The sequence below is a fragment of the Sipha flava genome, unplaced genomic scaffold (assembly GCF_003268045.1).
Source record: "Sipha flava isolate LNK unplaced genomic scaffold, YSA_version1 277_pilon_pilon, whole genome shotgun sequence".
NCBI classification, from domain to species: Eukaryota; Metazoa; Arthropoda; class Insecta; order Hemiptera; family Aphididae; genus Sipha; species Sipha flava.
This window is the reverse complement of record NW_020272943.1, coordinates 887,295-908,533: the sequence shown is the minus strand read 5'-3', so window position 1 is coordinate 908,533 and position 21,239 is coordinate 887,295. Positions and strand designations below refer to the sequence as shown.

Below are 21,239 nucleotides of genomic sequence, written 5' to 3'. Positions count from 1 at the left end.
TGTTAACAAATTCTATATCATTTTCGTTCCTATTTTCATTGTTATGAACATAAAGTATCAAAATGGCAGTCTGTCATCACGATTGTTGTGTGGAAAACGTAGGATTTTGTGTTTTTTTTTTTTTTTTTTTTTAAATCTTCAACTAAATAAGAAGAATTAATTTCATTGAAATACAGGTAAAACTTAAACGTCTACTGCATATCTATTTTGCTATTTTGTTATTTTGTGTATTGAACCGATTACTCCGTAGCCTAGACCTTCTAGGTTGACCAACAAACCTATTATATAAATGTAGGTCTTGGACTAAATTTCGTTACTTGTGAGTTACCGTTAGAGAATTCAATGAAAACGAATTCTGTTTTTTTAGTTTGTGACAAGTTAGAATCTTTAAGATTTTTCCTTTTTGACATTTTCTTAAACTTATATTTTCCTAAAATTATTAGATAGGTATGTATATAAAATTCTTCATGGTGTACTTTGAATTGTACGCCTACTGATTAACTTAATCATTGATGCACCTATATTATCCATCAATACCCAACTATTATTTGTTTTTTTTGTCTAGGAATTCTCTGCTATTATCTAATGCTGTGTTTTATTTAGTTAAAATTTAACATATTTTATTTTAAGTATTTATTTCCTATGGGTAAATTGTCTTCAGATTTCAACAGTGTAGATACCTTTAATAAATATGTATTAAAAACTGTACACTGGTACACGTTTTTCTGAAGATGATTTTTATTAAATTAAACAAACATTATATAATAATGTAATTAAAAATAAAAATTGATTCATCTATTTTAATTATTATCAAAATATTATTATTTTTTACCAATTATCCTATTTGAATTTCTAGTTAATAGTGATTATTATTTCTAATATCTAGATCGTATTTAAGAATCTTAAGAATAATTTTGTAATTAAGCTTATCTGTTTAATTTTTAGGTAGGAATACTAAATTAAGCGATTGATTCATTATTGTAATCCATAAGTAATAAGTTATTACTGTTATAATTGTTAAATCTTAATGTTCATACATGTAATATTATTGTTAATTATTATTGTATATGTTCACATAACCATTTATATTGCGTAAAAATAATATTCTAGAGTATCTTAAAGAAGATGTAGGTACTATGTTTTAATTTTCTAGTGAATGATGCTTATTTACTTAAAAGTTACAACATATTATTGTGAAATTAACAATGGGTTTGATAACATGTTAATAGGTAGGGATGCATATAAAATTAGTAACAAAAATGAAATACAAGTACCTACCTACTTAAAATGTTTTTTTTTTTTATGAAAATTAATGTTTGTAGTGAGATAAATTATATAAGATCAGTTTTTTATATATTATATATATGTATATAATCTAAGTTTGATATTTATATATTACATATTACATTATATTATATTTTATGTTATAATAAGTTGAATAAAAACATTATTTTCAATAAAATATTTACCCGAATATTTATAATAACCAGCATTTTGAACAGTATAAGTTGATTTGAAAAAAAAAAAGAGGTATTTAAACATATTTTTAATCATAACTTAAACAATTTTCAAAATCACCACTTTCAAAGCATAGAAAACTTGTTAACTAATCAAATTCCGTTTAAAAAGTTAAAATCTATCAAACCATATTTCTTCAGTTTTGTCTAGCTTTTTGGTCTAAAAGAAACTTTTTCAACGACTGAAGCTCCCTCAACAATATCTAGTTTTAAATAATAAACAAAGTTCATATTATAGGAACTAATAATAATTATTATTTGTTTTGAGAGAAAAAGTAAAAGAATATGTGAATTGTAATAATATGTTTAATATATTCTTATTGGTACTTTTTTTTATCTCCTCTTATTTCTAAATAATATGTTATATTATTAAATGTATATTATAAGTGATTTCCAAATATTAATCCATTAAATAACTCCCGAAAATAATAAATTATTAGTACAACATTTTCAAAAAATATTATATGTACAATTAAATGCTGTTTATATAAATAATATGGAGAAATGTGTTCACATAACTATAATTTTTGACCTAGTGTCCATGAGTGAAAATAATTAAATAAATACATTTTGTGTGTTATTTGTATTAAATATCTTATCGTTTAGTTATTATGTGTATATTAGTACATATATTCCTGGTTTAGAACATAAATATTAATTAAAGATAAATTCTAGACAAACTACAGGTGAAACAACAATTAGAAACTGCAAATTTTATTTCATCATATTCAATGCTCAGATAAACAACATTTTACTGAATTTCTCTTAGATTATATGTATTTGTTAAATAATTATTTGAACAACAATTTTTAAATTTTCTACTTAGTAGTATACATGTCATGAGTGCAGAAGAAAAAAATATACTTTTGTATCTTATAAAATATAATTTGTCAAGTTTAGTTGGTGTTCATTTAGCTCTGATTTTGATTACCTATAAATACATTTTAAATTTTATTTTGAAATCAGTTATGTATTAAAGGTGATTTAAATATTTGAAAGGTACTTATTCTTTAATAATTATCAAGACAATGTGTCAACTCAAGGTATATTAGTTCAAGGTTAATTTATTTTTTAGATATAATAAAATTTTTTAAGTTGTAAAATATTAATTTTTTTTCTTTTAGTCATTTAGCTCATAATTTAATTTGTATGACTTAGGCAAGTTAATTGCTTTGCTGTTTTTTAAAAATATTTTTTATAGAGAAATTTTTTCAGTATTTTTAATTTTTACGATTTGAAAGTTAATTGAAATTCTAATAAAGGTAAATAAATTATTAAATCAGTGAACCATTAGTAATTCTTATTACATTATTTCTAAATCGTTAAATCTATCATTATTTAGATGATTATTTAAATTTAAATAAATCTAAGTACTTTTTTTGTTATTTATATTCTGAAATCAGCATATTTTGTTTACTCCTACTATGATTGTGTGTTGTTTGATTACAAAATAAAGGCAATAAATAAATAAGATATGGACATTGACCATTTTATAGTCAATATAATACAGTGTATCTATTTATAAAATACATTTGAATATTCATCACATGATTATAACAATATATTATAATAATAACATATTATGAATATTAATATTAAATATTAATATATCTTAATATTTTTGGTTTCTCTGATTAAATCTGACTGTATTTAACTATTAATATTTAAAATTAATTTTTACTTTGCTAATTTTTTTTCAAAATATTTTAAGTAATTCATCATATTATTTAAGAACAGTTTCTTCTATGTAATGTGCACTGTACCTGCATATAAAGAAAATACACTACAAAAAATGAACTTCACATAATTGTTCATATATTTTTTTTTTATTATTGTTGGTTAAATATGAAACAACCATTTAAATTTCATAATCATAAATACAATATAAATAATATAGGAAATAATTTTGCAAAATTAAAGTTCGTCATTATCGTTATTGTTTTATTATTTATTCATATCAATTTTATAGTTTTTTTTTTTTAAAAAAAAAACTTATTTGCAAACAAAAATTAATTATTGTGTAAATGTACATAATTACTTAATTAATTATAAATAATATGTTTTAATACCTTTAAGTTATAATTATAATGACTTATTATCTTACAGAATAATTACTTAATCTCTCAAGTAGGTAATTTAAAACATTTATTTGATTTACAAATGTCCATTTTAAATTAAGTTAATTTTGAATTGAAATTGAAACGATTTGTTTGTATATGAAATTTCTTTTTAATACATTTATTTTATCTTTTATTTTTAGAATTACATTATCATTAAGACATGTAATGGATAACTTTGAAAGAGATGAACTGGATGATAGTGAAGAAGATACAGTGACTGATTATTCCCAAATTAACGCTGCTACACATGATATTAATAGTATTGATTCAACAGATTTTGTGTTGAGAACAATGCCTAGCAGTACTCTTGTTCCTACAATTAGTATAACACCTCATTCATCAGCCGGGAGAAATTATCCAGTCCTTGGTATAATTATGAAATTATAAATTTTATAAATTTAAATTATTATTCATGTTTTGGACGTGTATGTTATTTACAGAAGATAATATACAACATCTACATGAAATACATGAAGCCCTTCAACAGATGCGTGATTCAGCTACATTAGGATTAACTCAAGTAATTTGAAATTATAACAATTTGTTTTATGTTTCCCCTTTTTTTTTTTTTTTTTTTATAGTATTAATTTATGTATTACATTTTAGATTATAAATGATTGTGGAATAAGCCATTCATTAAGTTCATCTTGTCCTTCATTAAGTAAACCTCGTTGTCAATATGATATAGATACTTCCAGTCTTAATTCTTCTCCTACTCATCCAGATTTATCTTCAACATTTGATTCAAATAGTAAACACAGAACTGGATTTGTTAGACATAGTATGTTTAATTTAATTTAATTTATATTTTTCTTTAATATTGAAATGTTTAATTTTTTTTTTTTTAAGAAAACTCTCTTAATTGGCTAAACATGGTAACAAATTGTGTTGAATCTAAAGAAAATGAAATTATGCGAAGAAGGAGTTGGGCAGCATTGGATGATATGACAAAAAATCATATGAATAGTTTACAAATTGTGAAACAACAAAAAAGGTAATTTTGAAACAATCCATATTTTTCACCATTATAAATTAATCTAATTTTTAGTGCCAGTTTGAGTAGTATGGAATCTGAGACAGAAGATCCGTTTTCAGATAGTACAGCAAATTTGTTAACTGACAGTTCTTCATTTCGTACTCAAAAGTTAAATACAAATGTGGGTCTAATCAGTCGTAGGTTTAGTGGAAATTCTTCTACACACTCGCTTAATGAGGCTGACTATCAGGTATACAACTAAAATATTAATAATTATTTTATTTTCAATTTATATATTTAAATATGCTTTAGAATGGTTTTAACAAAATAATTGAAAAACGAGCAGTAAAAGATATTAACATGTTAACATGTTTGTTACAACCCAGAATTCCTTTACAAAAATCTGTTTCCACACCATCAATTATGGGTACACATGATATTTTGAACAAAGAAAATGTTATAAATAATGATGTCAATAGTATACCGATGTAAGTTGTTTTGAGTATACTTTAAATTTATTCCTTAAATGTAATGGCTTACAATTATATATTTATTTAGAATTCTTATTGATACCTTGCATCAATATTAGTTGCATATTAAATATACAATTTTTTTTTATATATTTAATAACAAATTATTTTTTTGTCATAAGTTTGTTTTATCTCATTTTGTTTTATTTAATTATCACAGTTTTACAAGACTTAATGTACAAATGAATCTATCTTAATTAAATATTTTGTCAGTGACTCAGGGAAAGGGAGTTCAATTCCCCTCTCTCATTGCCAAAATCCCAGCTAGTAAATTAATAGGTAAATAAAAATAATTATTATCTAAATATATCAAACCCTGTCGTATAATCTGTATGTAACCTTGTATCATGTTAATAAAGTAAATTATAGAAAAATTTAACTAAGGTAGGCTCCTTAATAAAATTAAAATTGTGTTTAACCTCGCCAAAAACTATTTCGTAGACATATTACCTGATAAGCTACAATTAAAACTAACTCATAAACTGAAAATGAAGTCCTTTGCAATTTTTTATTTTTATTGATTTTCACTCTATTTACAATATACAGTTAAGTGTTTAAATTTCTGCATTTTCAAGGTATTATTTTTGTATTTTGTATTCTTATTTTAAGTAAAATTAAATATTAACTCAAAATTTATTAATAGAATAAAAATTAAATTATTTTTAAAATATATTTATTAAATTATCTTTTATAGTTTTTATAAATATATTTATTGTTCCCACAGAAATAGTAAATAATTTTGTAATGGATCTATCAATTTATACATAAATAGTTTTATCTATTTCATATAAATTGCTTTAGTTTGCATAAAAACAAATGGGTTATAAAATGAATTAACATTATCTAGTAAAGCTGTGATTTATATTTTTATTAATTCACACAAATTAAAAGTTAAATAAAAATATTGTGAGTTACTTTATCACTGATTGCACGTATAATGCTTTATTTAAAATACATGGTTATTGCTATTTTATTTTTATTAAAGTAAATACAAAAATCCTACCCACCATAGAGGTCGTCCTAGTGGTACAGAAGATAGTGAGACTGAAGAAGAAACATTGGATGTAGATAGTACAATGAAACGTTGTTATAATATTACCCCTTCGTCTGATAACACAAATATACCTTTCTACAATTTGTTTTCTGAGTGAGTTCTTTTTTTAAATTTTATTTGCACTCAGCACATTATTTATTTTAGTTAATTTAAATAGTGTATCTATTAGTAAATAATTATCCTGAAAAAAATATGTTTTAATTTTACTTTTCAATAATCTTTTCTAGCATGTCAGAAGATCAAAATGCAAAAAGAAGAAAAAGAGGAAGCTTGTTTTTTAGAAAGAAAAAAGATAAGTCAAAGAAAATTTTACATTCATGGATATCTCCACCATATAGTAACTTTGAACAGTCATGTGATTGGTGTTCAAAACCTTTAGAAAATAAACCAGCTTTATCTTGTGAGAGTACGCATTTTTATATTTTGTTATTTTTATTTAATATTTAAATATATTTATTTAATTTGTAGGCTGTTTAATTACGGTTCATCAAAATTCATGTAAAGATTTAGTTACTGATTGTATCAAACAAAAATATGGAAAGGTACATATTTTACATACCATAATTTTAAGTGTCATTTGTATTAGTTTTAATCTTATAAACATTTTAAAATAGAGTAATTTAAGATTTCCTTCAGCCTCATTCCAGCAAAGGTTTTATGGAAAACGTCAAAATAATACTAATCAGTCTTCCTCACCAAATAGGTAAATACCTTTAATGAAATTTTTTATAATATTAATAATTTAATTAAAATAAAAAAAATGTATACATTTATAAACTGCCTTCGTTTACTAAAATAATTATTAACATAAAATAATTCAGAGGATGGATAAAACATAAATTTACTATGAATTTTCGATTTAAATCAATCAGAAGCAAACTTTTTAATAATAATAGTTTTTTTATTTAAAGATTGGTCTTAGTTTTTTTATACCTAATAAAAAATATAGAATTTTAATTTGTGTTCTTTATTTTAATGTAATTTAGTTTAATTCACTGTTTATTTACAGTTCTATTATCTTAAACTATTATATTATGCATTTTTGTAAACTTAAATAATGTGCAATATAATTTTAAGTCTTTAGAGTTATTATGCATAAATTAATATTAGTTCTGATTGATTAATGTAGTTAAATAATGATTAAGACATTTTTACATGTAAAATTAGACCAATGAATGATTCATTTTTCAAAAAAGTGGACATACTTTTAAAAATATAATTAAACGTAATTTTTTTATTTTTGCATGTTCTTTTGGTGTACATTTGAATGAATTCAAAAACATATTATTCATCAAAATAAATCTATAATTTTGTATTATATGTCATTATTAAAGGTTGTCAGTCAAATGTATTATGTTTTATTATTGCATGGCTTTATAGTTTAATAAGATATCACATTTTTCATTATTTAATTTTAATTTAAAAGCCACTTTTTAATTTTAGTAGTGTTATAAATGTAATATTTGATGCATAAATCATAGAAGGTATATATACAGTTGTATAATTTGTTGATATAATAATTATAATGATGGGAAAAACATTTCTTTATTATTTCTGAACACATACATTTTTTTTTCACCTATCCATTCTCAGGAAATTTATGGTGCAGTTTTACTCTCCTTGGAAAGTGGTAGCAAACAAATTAGGTGTAAAGTAAGTGTCCCCACATCACTATAGAGTATTCAGTGATTTACTGTTGTTGCACACATTTATTTTTTCTTATTTTTGCATTTTGAAATTTTTTTTCTTTTGTCAATACTTGAATGTGTTTTAAATCTTTTGCTAGATTTTAACTCTAAATAAATATGAATAATTATTGTTTTTATTTTACACAGTGATTCCCAATCTCTTTTTTTTTTTATTTAATTTAATTAACATATACATATGAAATACTGGGCCCCACTGAGAAAACTCGTGTGGGGGCCCAGAAGTTTGAATAATATAATTACGTAAAAATTACAGGAACATGGTTATATATTTTATTTTATTTTTTTATTGATAATAATTTTCATTCTTTATGATGACTGTACCTCTTTCATAAATGTGTTTATGCCTCCCCCCTCAAGGTTGGGAAACACTGATATAATATCTTCATAGTTCTCTATAGTTATTCAAGCCTTATACGAGTTCAACATTTAAGTTTTGTATTGTATAATATTTGATGCTTTATACTGTAGCTTAATATTTATTTTTGAAGTATGATATAGATTAATTGTTTTGAAAAGCTATTTGTATTGATTTATATTTTATAATTCACCTATTTTAAAAGGAATGACATTTAAAATACCTTTAAAGAAGTTTTTATAATTTCAAAAGTCTAGGTTAATATAGTTGATGTTTCTGTTATACTCCCCAGTCTGTATCTAAGCCAATGACTATACTATCTTACTATATTATCTTACATTTTTTTGCAGTAGTGATATATAACATATTTTGTTCTGATTATTGCCATATCCTTTATATGGAGGGGGTCTCAACATATTTTTTTTTTTTTTTTTGTCAAATATTACTTAATTTAATGCTAACAATACATTAAAACAGTTCTTGATTTTAATTTTGAAAAGTTATTTAAATTTTTCATAAAATTTACAAGAGAATATTAGGGCTACATTTAATATTCTTTTCATGTAGCAATATTTTATGCTTATATATTTAATGTATTAAAAATAAGCTTCAAACTTGGCTTATATTGTACATATTATGTACAATTTAAATATATTTTCAGAATAGAAGTTAAGATAAGGTTGGAATTAGAATTGCTAGTTACACTGCTAGAAAAAAAAAAAAAAAAAAATCCTGACTACAAAATAGAACTCTAAATAGTCAGGCTACAAAAAATATTACATATAAATTATAGATTTAGAAAAATACTATAAAGATCACTATTACTTATAATAATTTCCGGCTAATACTATGACAAAACTTATTGCTTAATGTTTAAGAATTGACCAGTAAAATATTTCTTTGAATCCATTTATTTTATGATTTCTTAAGAAGATGCCATACCTATATATTATCTTATTTTTGTCTTATAAACGTATAATATCAATGCCATCTTTATCCTAAGGACACTAGGCCAAGGTCCCTGAATTAATGAGGCTTCTGATCAACGGAAACTCCAAAAAATATCTTATACATCTTTACATTGTAACCTATCTCAACTAAATATTTAATCGTCAGGTTTAAATAATAAGTTACAATTTAAAATAATTATTAAATAATAAACTCAGATTTCAAATGCTATGAATACGACAATTACTTCTTTAGAGATACATTTTATTAACAATAGTTTATCGACGTACAGTGACAATTAATTATGCTAGCAATATTAACTTATAAAAAATTATATCTTATATTTAAAAAAAAAAGTTATTTTTAAGATTTCATTATACTTTTATTTTTTATTTCATTATATTTTTCTGTCTATATTTATTTATAACATGCTATATGCACTAATGATAGCAATTTAAAGTTAATATAGATGTACTTGTAATATAGATTAATTTTACAATAATTATTAATTTATAATTTAAATAATTTATTAGTTTTATTTGTATCTTTTAGTATGATATATTATAAATGAGAATTTTAATTTAAAATAGCCATATCCCATTATTTTAAATTAGTATATCTGTTTGATAACATACCTATTTAATATATGTATGTTATAATTATTAATTGCTTCTGTGTTTCATTTGTACTTGCACTAATTATTATAATATATAAACACATAAGGTTAATTTATTATTATAAAAAACTATTTTTTGTAGTTTTCAAAATTTGCCCTCTTAACATGATGTGTGTATGTACTTTCATATCCTTATATTATTTAATACAATTTGGATATTTTAAATTTATATGTTTTTAATTTAAATTTAATAAATAATATTTAATTTTAGCCACCCCGAAGAAAAAGAAGATACTCACTATAATTCCCAAGATGGAGTAGTGTAAGTAAAAATATTTAACAATTAAAAACAAGTTTATAATATTAAACTAATTTAAAATGTTGAGTTATTATTTTTACGATGTTTGTATAAAATATTATGTTTTCAGTTACTCAGACGAAGTTTCATTGGTTCAATTTGAGTTCTTAAATGAAAGTATGTATTATTTATTAATCAAAGTATTAGTTATTTTTATTTTATTTATTTATTTTTCCCAAAAAGATCATATAACAGCTCATGATTTAGAAACTGATCCAGCATTGGGACTCCATGAAGAGCAACCTGATTCATGGTCACCTACTGTTACTAAAGAAGTAAGTGGACTATTTTAAAAATATATCATTCATATTAAAAATTTTATTATTACCTTATAGATAGTGAAAAGGTTGAAAGATAAAGAAATAAAACGTCAAGAACATATTTATGAATTTGTTTTAACTGAAAAACACCATTGCCTTACTCTAAGAGTCATGCAAAAAGTAAATTATTGAATAGTATTATTTAATAGTATACTTGCCACTACTTTACTTTTCATTATTTAATTTGTTTATTTTATGAATAGGTATTTGCTGATGGCTTACAAAAACATTTTCAGCTGGGTGACAAAGTTTATCGCATGTTTCCTAGGTTGGCTGAACTTACAGAAATACATATAGCATTTTTAAAAAATCTAAAAGAAAAGCAACGTTTAGCTATTCTTAGTAATGATGGTATTGTAGACTCCATTGCAGATTTACTATTAGATCAGTTTTCCAACGTTAATGCTCAACGGTTGAAGAGTGCTTATGGAGAGTTTTGTTCCAGACATAGAGATGCTTTGGATGTTTACAAAGTATTAGAAAAAGATCCAGCTTTCTTTAATTTTATCAAACATTGTCAGGTTAGTGATGTTACAAAATATTTTGGTTCAGTTTTTTTTATAATCAATTTTTATTTACTTTAGGCCAACCCATTATTAAAAAAAAAAGGTATTCCTGAGTGTGTATTGTTTGTTACTCAAAGACTTACTAAGTATCCATTGCTGATTGAACCTCTTATAAAAACATCAAAAGAAAATAAGATTGAATGTGAAAAGCTTTCAAGAGCATTAGCTATGGTCAAGGTATTAATATTATATTAATATTTCATAGGAATGTATAATTTCATTTATTTCATAAACGGTATGCATTTAGGATATTTTGGTAGAAGTAGATTCTCAAGTAGCTGAAAAAGAAAAGGAAGATAGAAAACTAGAAATATATAACCGAATGGAAGCTAAATCGTTCACTAATTTTAAAGGTGGTAAATTCAAAAAATCTGATTTATTATCAGAGAATAGAAGACTGAGGTGAGTCCATTACTTATTTAATTCATTTTTAAATTTTGAATGGAGAATATATGTATGTGTGTTATTAAATATTCTTATCTAAAGTTTAGGCCACAATCTTGAAAATAATAACAAATAAATATAAGTAGACTTATTAATTTAGTTTTGTAAAATTTATCAATTAAACATGAAGTTATATATATATATACATTAATATATATTGTATTTATAAATATTCAAGTTATTATTGAGCTTATATATTTTATTAGATTTGAAGGAACAGCCTATCTAATGCAACGTCACGCAAAAACTCAAATGGTTATGGTCAATGTAATTGTCATGACTGATGTATTGTTTTTTATTCTTGAAAATAACCACAAGTATACTTTTTTTATGCCTGAAAGCAATAAAGAAAAAGAAACAAAAGTAATTTGTATTATTTATTATTCATAAATATTTTTCCTATAGATTATAAATAATGTATATTAATGTGTTTTCTACAGGTTTTAAAACCAGTTGCTGGAGTAGTATCTTTACAAAAACTTTTAGTCAGAGAAAAAGCTGGAACTGATACCAAAGGAATTTATTTAATTTCTTCTAATCCTGCTGAACCAGAAATGTTTGAACTCAAAGTACATAAGCCTAAAGATAAGCAAGTATGGATACAATCTATTCGTTCAGCTGTTAAGGAATGTCCTGAAGAAGAAGATGATAGATATACAACATTAAGCATCGAAGAAAGACAAAGGCAACTAGAAACTAAAAAAAACAATATAAGAGAAATTGTTGGTACGTTTGATTATCTTATTGATTGTGAGAATATGTCATCATAAAGTTCTTATTAAATTGCATATATTATTTATTTATTATTTATTAGGAGTCTTAAGACAAAAAGATGTAGAACAAGCATTAATTTTGGAAGAAAAAATGGGTTTACAGCTAAAACTTTTAGCATCTGCTGGAGTAGAGAGCTTACCTGTAGAAACTCCATCATATTGTCATTTAGTTACAGAACATCAAGATTCAGAAAAAATACGGAAAGAAGTGATGAATGCTATACAGGTAAATATATTTTGTATTATATGTGTTTAGAGTAACCCTCGGAATGATATTTATAAATTTGTATTGCAATACTAGAACACTGTCAGCTTACTGCTCTAAATACTACAATTAAGTGTTGTTATGTGAATTTAAGTTTCAAAATTATTTAGAACAATTATCAGTAATACAAAACAGGGACTGGAACCTTGATGTTAATACCGGTTCTGGTTCTGGTTCTTAGAAAATTAAGAAATTTGGTTTTGGTTCTTAAATAATACAAAATTTCGGTTCCAATTAGATATTTAAGTTGCATAAAAAAAATTTCAAGTGGAGAAAATTAAAAATTAATTTAAAATAAGAATTTTGTCAGTTTAAAGTGATAATTGAATTTACATACAATGGTTGTTTTTTAGAAATTTAATTGTAACCATTAATGTGTTACTACTCATTAATAATTTATTTAAGTCTTCTACTCGTAATTTTTTTTACCTTAACCCATTAACAAAACTTAAAGTGTCCAAAAATTAATCATTTAAATAATAAAAAAAACATTTTAATAAAATTGTTTTCATTTTTACTGTGCATGAAAATGTTTGACAGGTTGATTGGTCTTTTATTTTACTACCTATTGCTAAAATATTTGTAAACTGTTGAAGTTGACAGACGACCCAGTTTTCAAAAATAATAGATATATTTATTATTAAAAGTATTATAGACTTCAATTTTTCCTGCAGTCACTACACCAGTCATCAGATGTACACATAACAGACTTGATAGTTATAGTGCATAGCGGTGATCGGGATGTGGAGGGGTAGCTTATCGCGTGGTGTCGGTTGTTGTTGTGCTAAAAATAAAATATTTTTTCCAATAAAATGGGAAATTGATAAACCATAGTCTATATTATACCATGTGATGTTATCTGACTCTTGTATGAATCTTGTATTATCAAATATATGCTAATAGTACCTAAACTATCTAATATATATGGTGTATGAATCTAGGTCAAAATATCCAAGGACAAAATATCCAAATTTATCCGTTTTTCCGAAAATTAGTACATTACACTATACTTTTTAATACAACTAGCTCAAATATCAAATTATTTAATCATAAAAAAACCTAAATTTTCTAAAAATATTAGCTTAGATATTAAATTATAAAAATTAGCTCATAAAATTAATTCAACCTATATACACTGTATATTACTAAAAGTATAATAAATTACGTTAATCTTTATAATATCACAAAATACAGGGTGGTTTTTTTAATCGTAAACCAGTTAATATCTCGGGAAGTATTAGGAATTTTAAAATAATTTTTTTTTAAACTTTCTGGGTTTTACTATTTTACACTGTGTTACAATTTTGATAATTTTAACTTCCTCCCTTATTTGATAAAACACTATCAACTTTCGATTTTCAAATGGCAATACCTATTTTCGATAGCGAAAATTTATAAACATGCTGAAAAAAATAATTTTAACGTTTATAGAATTTAATTTCAGTAATCCGTTTGCGACTTATTACCGTTTAAATATTCGTTCAATTTACTGCTACTGGGTAATTTATCAAACCCAACAGTAAAAACCAGAAGTCAAAACGGAATGATATCTCAATTTAACAGTACCCATAACGGTTTCAATCGATAATAAATGTGATATTATTGCTACTAACAAGTCAATTAAATAATTTGATACTAATTTTTAGAAAAACGGATAAATTTGGATATTTTGACCGATTACCATGGTGTATATTAGTCTAGACTTCGATTATTTCTTAGAAACTATTCAAGTTATAGTTTAATATACTATTTAACTTAATTAAAAATAATTCATATAAAAATAATCAATATAATATTGTATATATTTATATATTTATATATATATATATATATATATATATATATATATATATATATATATATATGTATATATAATGAGTATGATGTGTACAATAGTATAAGTACTTAATATAGTACCCACTAACGTACTATATAATTGTCAATTTATGAATGACATAAAAATTTATTAATTAACTATACAATTATTGTATTATTATTATTATTGTATTATTTATCATTGATTATAAATATTTATAATCAATGGTAATATATAAATATATTATGTTTACACTAGATAAAATCGCCACCACCACCGCGGCAGTGTGTGGGGATCTTTTTTGGGGTTATTATTATTATTATTATTATTATTATTATTATTGTTAAGGTCTCGGCAGTCGGCACACCTGCGTATTTTCGCCATTTGTCAGAACTGTTGTGTTTTTACGTTCGTTTTGTATACGTACGCTCTTATGTATAAAATACAAAAATTACAAGAAATATATCTATCAAATCTTTATATTTTTCCTCATAAAGATAAAAACAAAAAGTTCATGTTTATTGTTAAAATATTAGATAAATGGTTTTAGTTATATCTGCTGTAATTTTATAAAATAGAAAAATTGAAGAACTGAAAAGAACCAAAAATATTTTTAATTTTTTAAATGGGTTCCGGTTCTACAAAATAAAGAATATAGGTTCCAAAAAAGGTTCCGGTTCCTAAGTTTTTTTCAAGAACCGGTTCCAGTCCCTGTATGACAAAATATTATTACAAAACAAAACATATCACTTTCATACAACTTGCATGTACAATTGTAAATGTAATGAGTAAAAACGATAAAATACTTATAATTTGTATATATTAATATTTAAAATAATTTATGTTCATACATTCAAATTGATTTAAAAATGTATGAAAAGGTAAAAAAAAAATGAGGTAAAAACTTTATTTAGAGGTTAGGTTAAGGGAGGTTTTATTGATTACCTAAAATAAAAGGGTTTTAACTGTATATTAATGTATTAAATATTATGTTGTTAAATTACCAAGATTCTATCATTTTTTTTTTTTTCAGAAAGTTAATGAACTAGCTTGTTCATTATATGCTTCTGGTACGAATTTGTCTCGTAGTGCGAGTTCAGTTGGTGAACACCAAAGTGTAACATATGTTTCACCAACATTACCCAAACGAGCTGAAACATTTGGTGGATTTGATAATTCTCTATCATCTCCAAAAAGTAAATATATAGTTTCTATATGATATGATTATTAATAAGGTATTCATTTTTTTTTTTTTTTTTTTTTTTAAATAATATTTAATGATATGCTGAAATTAATGTTATAATATTCATAAATATTTAAATAACAAGGTCAAAAATATGTGTATCTAATATAAAAATATTTTCATATAAATATATTCTTATATATATATTTATTATTTGTTGAATTTAATATTTTTAGTTAAATTATTATATGTATGATATTATTGGTATATTATATAACCACAAATATTTATAATTAGATGTTCTGAGAAAATTACCAAAAGTTATGGATGGTAATGAAAATAGTGTAGAGTCTGGTAATTCCAGTCCGATGGGCACTCCTTGTTCCACTCGCAAAGATTCAAAATTGGTAAAATATAATTTATGTACAAAGTTAATAATGTTATCATATATAGTTAGTAATAAATTAATTTTTAATCATTGTTATAGAGAGGAGAAGGCAATATTGCATGGAAAGAAAATTGTAGTACCAGCTCATCACAAAGTGCCACTACAATACAATCTTCTGGAGAGTTTCCTACATTATTGGCTTTGGGAAAAGAACAACAAGCTACAGCAATGGAACTAACTCATCATATTTACACTTTATCATCTATAATTTCACAACAGATGACAAATATTGACAGGTAAATTTCCAACTTAAATTAATGAAAAATTCAATATTAACAAATTGTTTGCAATGAAATAATCTCTTAAGTCTTTCCGTCCCTTTGTCCATTGCATTGGGTATATTTTCAACTATTATATATAAATCTACTTGAACAGGTATGGATGTAAAACTTAGATTACTCTACTCAGGATAATGTTTAATGTATGTTATAAGACTCCATAAACTATAACATTGATTAAATCCCTTTTTTGGATTTTTTTTTTTCGTTACCTACGTGATTTGGTAGCATTTAAAAAATGTATCTACTATAATTTAAAGTTGTTGTTAATAAATATAAATAATACCATAAATTGCAATTAAGTTATTGATAAAATTAATTCAATAAGATGCAATTATACATTTAATTTTTTTTTTCATAGCTTACAAGCTGAGTTAGCTGCCTACAAATCTCAGAATCTGCTTGAAGATACTTCAGTAAATAGTTCAAATATGAGTTCAAGCTCAGGGTTAAAAGATAAAAGACCAATTTATAGGCACAATCAGCAATTAGAAGAACTACGTAACCTTCAAGATAAATTAACACAAGAAAAAGAATTATGGATGAGGGAACGTGATTCTGAAATGAAGGATTTAGAAGAAAAAAGAGAGCAATTACTCAGATTACAGGTTAATTTTATAATAAGTAATATTTAAGAGTAATAATTTAAAAAATAATTTCCCAATCCAAATTTGACTAGTTATTAATTTTTAATACTAGATAATTCATTTTTTTCTCTTATTTTCACTGATTCAACTCTGATGTTTTTATTTCTTACTATGAGATAATTCTGTGACTTAACTGATTATCATATATACATAGGGGATCCATGTACCAAAATCAAATCGATGACTGCAAAAATTGTGGTTAATTGTATGATGATTGACATCATACTATCATAATTATTGAAATAATTTTCAATCTCTATTATTGAAATATATTTAAAAAAAAAGATTTATATTGAGACTATAAATAGAATATGTTAAATTTATAAACAAGAAAATATAATAAAGTAAACTTTTAAAAGTCTTAAATTTAAATACAATATTCTATAATTAATGTATGACTTCAGTTACTAAGATGATATCTTTAATTATATCAGAAGCTTATTTTTCTAAACAAATGTAACATTGTAAAAAAAAAAAACCTATAATTTAATTAATTAAAATTCAATTAAACTACAGCTAACTACATTCAAATTTTTTTATATTATATAAATTAGAATTTTAATAGTTTGTGAATGGACATCAAAACTGTTATATGTTATTTAAATCTTTAATCAAATGACAAATACTAACCGAATGTTTAACTTTAAATAATAAACTTATGAATTTTGACTTTCTTTTATTTTTCTTGAAGGTTAACTATTGTATAAACAATAATATTATTTTATAGTTAATAGTTATAAATATCATCAAACGTTTAAATTCTTAAATTTTTTGGTTTTATATTTTATAACTTTAAATATTATTGTAAATGTTTTACTTAATTTCGATTTCGTTTAAATCGAAAAAATAAATAATCTAGTACATTATATTTAATATATTTAATATATTTACTGATTTTATATTATAGCTAAATTTAAATTGTATGTGCTATGTTTGTTTTATATAATATTAAATACTTGATTCTCTCAACTACTTAAATTAATTAAAGATTAATTTATACTTTATTCTATAATCAATGCTACTACTAGGTTCAGTATAATTTGTATCTTTAAATCTAAATTAAATATATATAGCTTCATAATTATTAATGAAGTTAAGTAACAGTATTGACATTTTTTTTTAAATTTTTATTGTGTTTAGGAACAAGTTAGACTTGAACAAACTGATGTTACCCAACAACGAGAGCAGCTTTATCTCAAATTACAAATGTTGACTAATCAAGGTATTATTGTGTCTCCTAACATGCAACCACCACCTGTGTCTCCAAATCAACAGACTCAAAATCTATCATCCTCTGATGGAATTACTCATCCGTTGTCTCATTCAGAATCTGTACGTAGTAAACGATCTGATTCTATGAAATGGAAACAGCATACTCCTCCTTCATCCACTTCTTCATCTACATTACCTATAAATCTGATTAGTACTACTAACCAACAAAAGGTATTTAAACAAAAATTGTAATAATAATTACAAAATTAACTAATATTTATATTTCATAATTTTGATCAGGTTGCAGCTTCCAAAGTTCAAATAAAACAGAAATTACCTTTTAAATTAGCCAACAAATTAAGTAATAGCAGTTTGAGTACTACTACTGAACCAGCTGTATCCAATGCTGTAACTTCATCTTCTCAAACAGCATATGCTTCTTTTCAACAGCTTTTGCCACTAAAGTTACGTGAGAGTGCCAAAAACCCCATGAATTCTGTTCAAAATAGTCTTAATGAAGTATTGTCACCAACAAATCAACAAGGTCCTAGTCATTCACGGACAGGATCTAGTCCAGCTATGATGCAAAGCGCTCAGGTATTGATATCTTAAAATATTATCTAAATTACATTCTTATGGAAATGAACAAAAAAAAAATTCAAAATTCAATAGTTCAAAATGAAAAACTATTTTATTAATTTGTTGTACATAAGGAATGTTATTAATGATTGTTTTTTTGTGTATTTTTAAAGTTTGAATTACTCAAAACAATAAAATCAAATAAAATAAAAGTATAAAAACTTATTGTTAAAATGTATTTAAAATATAAAACAAAAATAAAACTAATATCTTGACAACTTTCTTTTTATTGAAATTATTAACTTTGAGGTTGAAATTGTATTTGATTATATGCTAAGTTTATTTTTCAAATAAAATTAACAAACACAATTTAAATTTTTAGGTGATGGAAGGTAAACAGTCTGGTAATAAAGCTGGGAGAACAAACACTTATCCTAAGTTGCCTGAAAAGTTTCGCATCCGTAGCCAAGATTCAAAACAACCTAAAATACCAACATCACCCAATAATAGTAGTAACAACGACATTAATGTTACTACCACTAACGAAGAAGAGGTGATATTCTTTTGACCATAATCATTTTCTATCTTAACAATCTTTATTACTGATTAGTGGATCTCTTTGTTTATTTATAAAAGGACAAACTATTATGGACATTCTTAGACAATAATTTTATGAATACTTTATCATATGTATGTCTCCCATTCCAATATTTAACTTTAGAGTCTTTTAGAGTCATAAGAATTGTTTACCTAATACTTTTTTTTCCTTAAGTAATATAAAATATAATAAATCATAACTCATTATGGTATTTATTTCAAAAATTAATACAACTAATGTTTTAAATTATATATACCATATATACATATATATATATATGTATATTATACATGTATTTATTATCGGTGTATGGTTGTTCAACATTTTCTTTTTTTATTGCATTTTTTCATTTCAAATGTCTACCCTCTATGATTTTTTCTAGAACTATTTGACATTTAGTATTCTATTTGAATTCCTCAGCTTAAATTTAAGGCTAGTGGTAACGTCGAGCTTTTATATGTGTTATTTTTTTTTATACATTTTATTTTATACTTCTATTTATAAACTTATTGTTATTTCGGGAAGATCCTTTTTGAGGTAGTCTAAGCAATAATTAATGATTAAGACTTTTAATCTTCGCCTATATGTTGCCTAACATAACTAGGGCTGTGATGCATCATTTTTTTTTTTTTGTGATTATATTTATATTATATTTTTTATAAAAATAAAATAAAAATTTGTTAGCAATAATTGGTGATAACAGTAACTCAAGTGAAAATATATAAGTTAAATGTCAATAGGCATATAATAACTGAACTAAAAGTTTTTTGCTTTTTTATTTGATTCTCTTGTAGAGAATAACTTTCACTTGAGACATTGTTTAGCTCTGGTAATGTGTCTTAGATACATTATTTTAAATAAGTCTTTTATGCAATACTTATTTTTCAATGTGATTTATTATGCAATATTGTTTTGATACATTTTATATAAGCCCTTTCACATTAAATAATCTAAAAAAGCGTTTACTTTAATTCGTTCATAAAATACTTAATGATCATTTGAACCCTTGTTAAAAATAATTTTCTATTTTTACTCTCAGATTAACACTATTTCTGTACTTATATTAAGAGTATTTAATAGTTCCGTTTGTAAGACCTAGCGCATGGTTTTTATAATCAATACATTTTTTTAACCCACTTAATTTTTCTTGACTGTTTAAATTGTGTTAAGCTTAGTTCACAGTATTATTTGACCAAAACTTTTTTTGTTATTCTTAGATTTTTAATCTTTCATTTGTTATTATTATGAATAATTTTGGATATTTGTAATTTTTATCAATTCACTTGTTTTATTATATTTTTTTTTTAAAAATTTTTTATAAGTTATTGCAAACCTGTTGTATTTTGTATAATGAACATACCTTAAATTATATTTATAATATAATATATCATCATTATTATTATTATTATTATTATTATTATTATTATTATTGTATTGAATTGTATTGTATTACAGGTTATAATTTATTATATATTTATATAATATATATACACATATTTGTATAAATATAAATGAAAATATATATTGAACTATTGATCTTGTATTATTATTTACCGGAGTGAAATTAGTACTATGTTATTACTATAATATTACTTAAAGGTATAAATACCAAATATAATTTGTCTTTTTTTTTATAAGATGGAACAAGTTATATAATTGTATTCAAAATATCTTTTTAAGATTGTAATTTGTAGACAGATGTTATGAAAACTTATTTTGAACTATTTTGAGCATTACAATATTAAAATTTTGTGGTTATGTAAGAATTCAAGTTTCATACAAGCAATAGCTTGCTTATATACTTCACCTATATACTTTATGTACAGGTACACAAAGGGTCTGTCTAAATTCAAAACAAATCTAATATTGCTGATATAGTTAGATTATTGTGTCATTGTTTATTGTTGTTAGTTATTGCGTGATGTCC

General features: G+C 23.5%; 1 protein-coding gene across 3 annotated transcripts; it reads left to right on the top strand.

The window, feature by feature from the left end:
- Positions 1–59: 59 nt before the first annotated feature.
- Positions 60–19,502, top strand: LOC112685445 (rho guanine nucleotide exchange factor 18). 3 transcript variants are annotated; one of them, XM_025557336.1, is made up of 29 exons: positions 60–176; positions 3,778–4,004; positions 4,078–4,157; positions 4,244–4,418; positions 4,487–4,631; positions 4,686–4,863; positions 4,926–5,101; positions 6,129–6,290; positions 6,425–6,597; positions 6,666–6,739; positions 6,812–6,900; positions 7,791–7,850; positions 10,097–10,147; positions 10,254–10,300; positions 10,367–10,458; positions 10,519–10,623; positions 10,707–11,024; positions 11,088–11,246; positions 11,317–11,471; positions 11,720–11,876; positions 11,954–12,239; positions 12,328–12,512; positions 15,401–15,563; positions 15,848–15,957; positions 16,038–16,234; positions 16,638–16,884; positions 18,064–18,366; positions 18,436–18,732; positions 19,097–19,502. In XM_025557336.1, the coding sequence occupies exons 2-29, from the start codon at positions 3,803–3,805 to the stop codon at positions 19,280–19,282; spliced, it is 4,572 nt and encodes a 1,523-aa protein (XP_025413121.1). In that variant the 5' UTR covers positions 60–176; positions 3,778–3,802; the 3' UTR covers positions 19,283–19,502. The 3 variants fall into 3 exon arrangements, with proteins under 3 accessions (XP_025413121.1, XP_025413120.1, XP_025413122.1); XM_025557335.1 differs by having other exon boundaries at positions 6,425–6,603; XM_025557337.1 differs by lacking the exon at positions 7,791–7,850 and having other exon boundaries at positions 61–176; positions 6,425–6,603; positions 19,097–19,501.
- Positions 19,503–21,239: the final 1,737 nt, after the last annotated feature.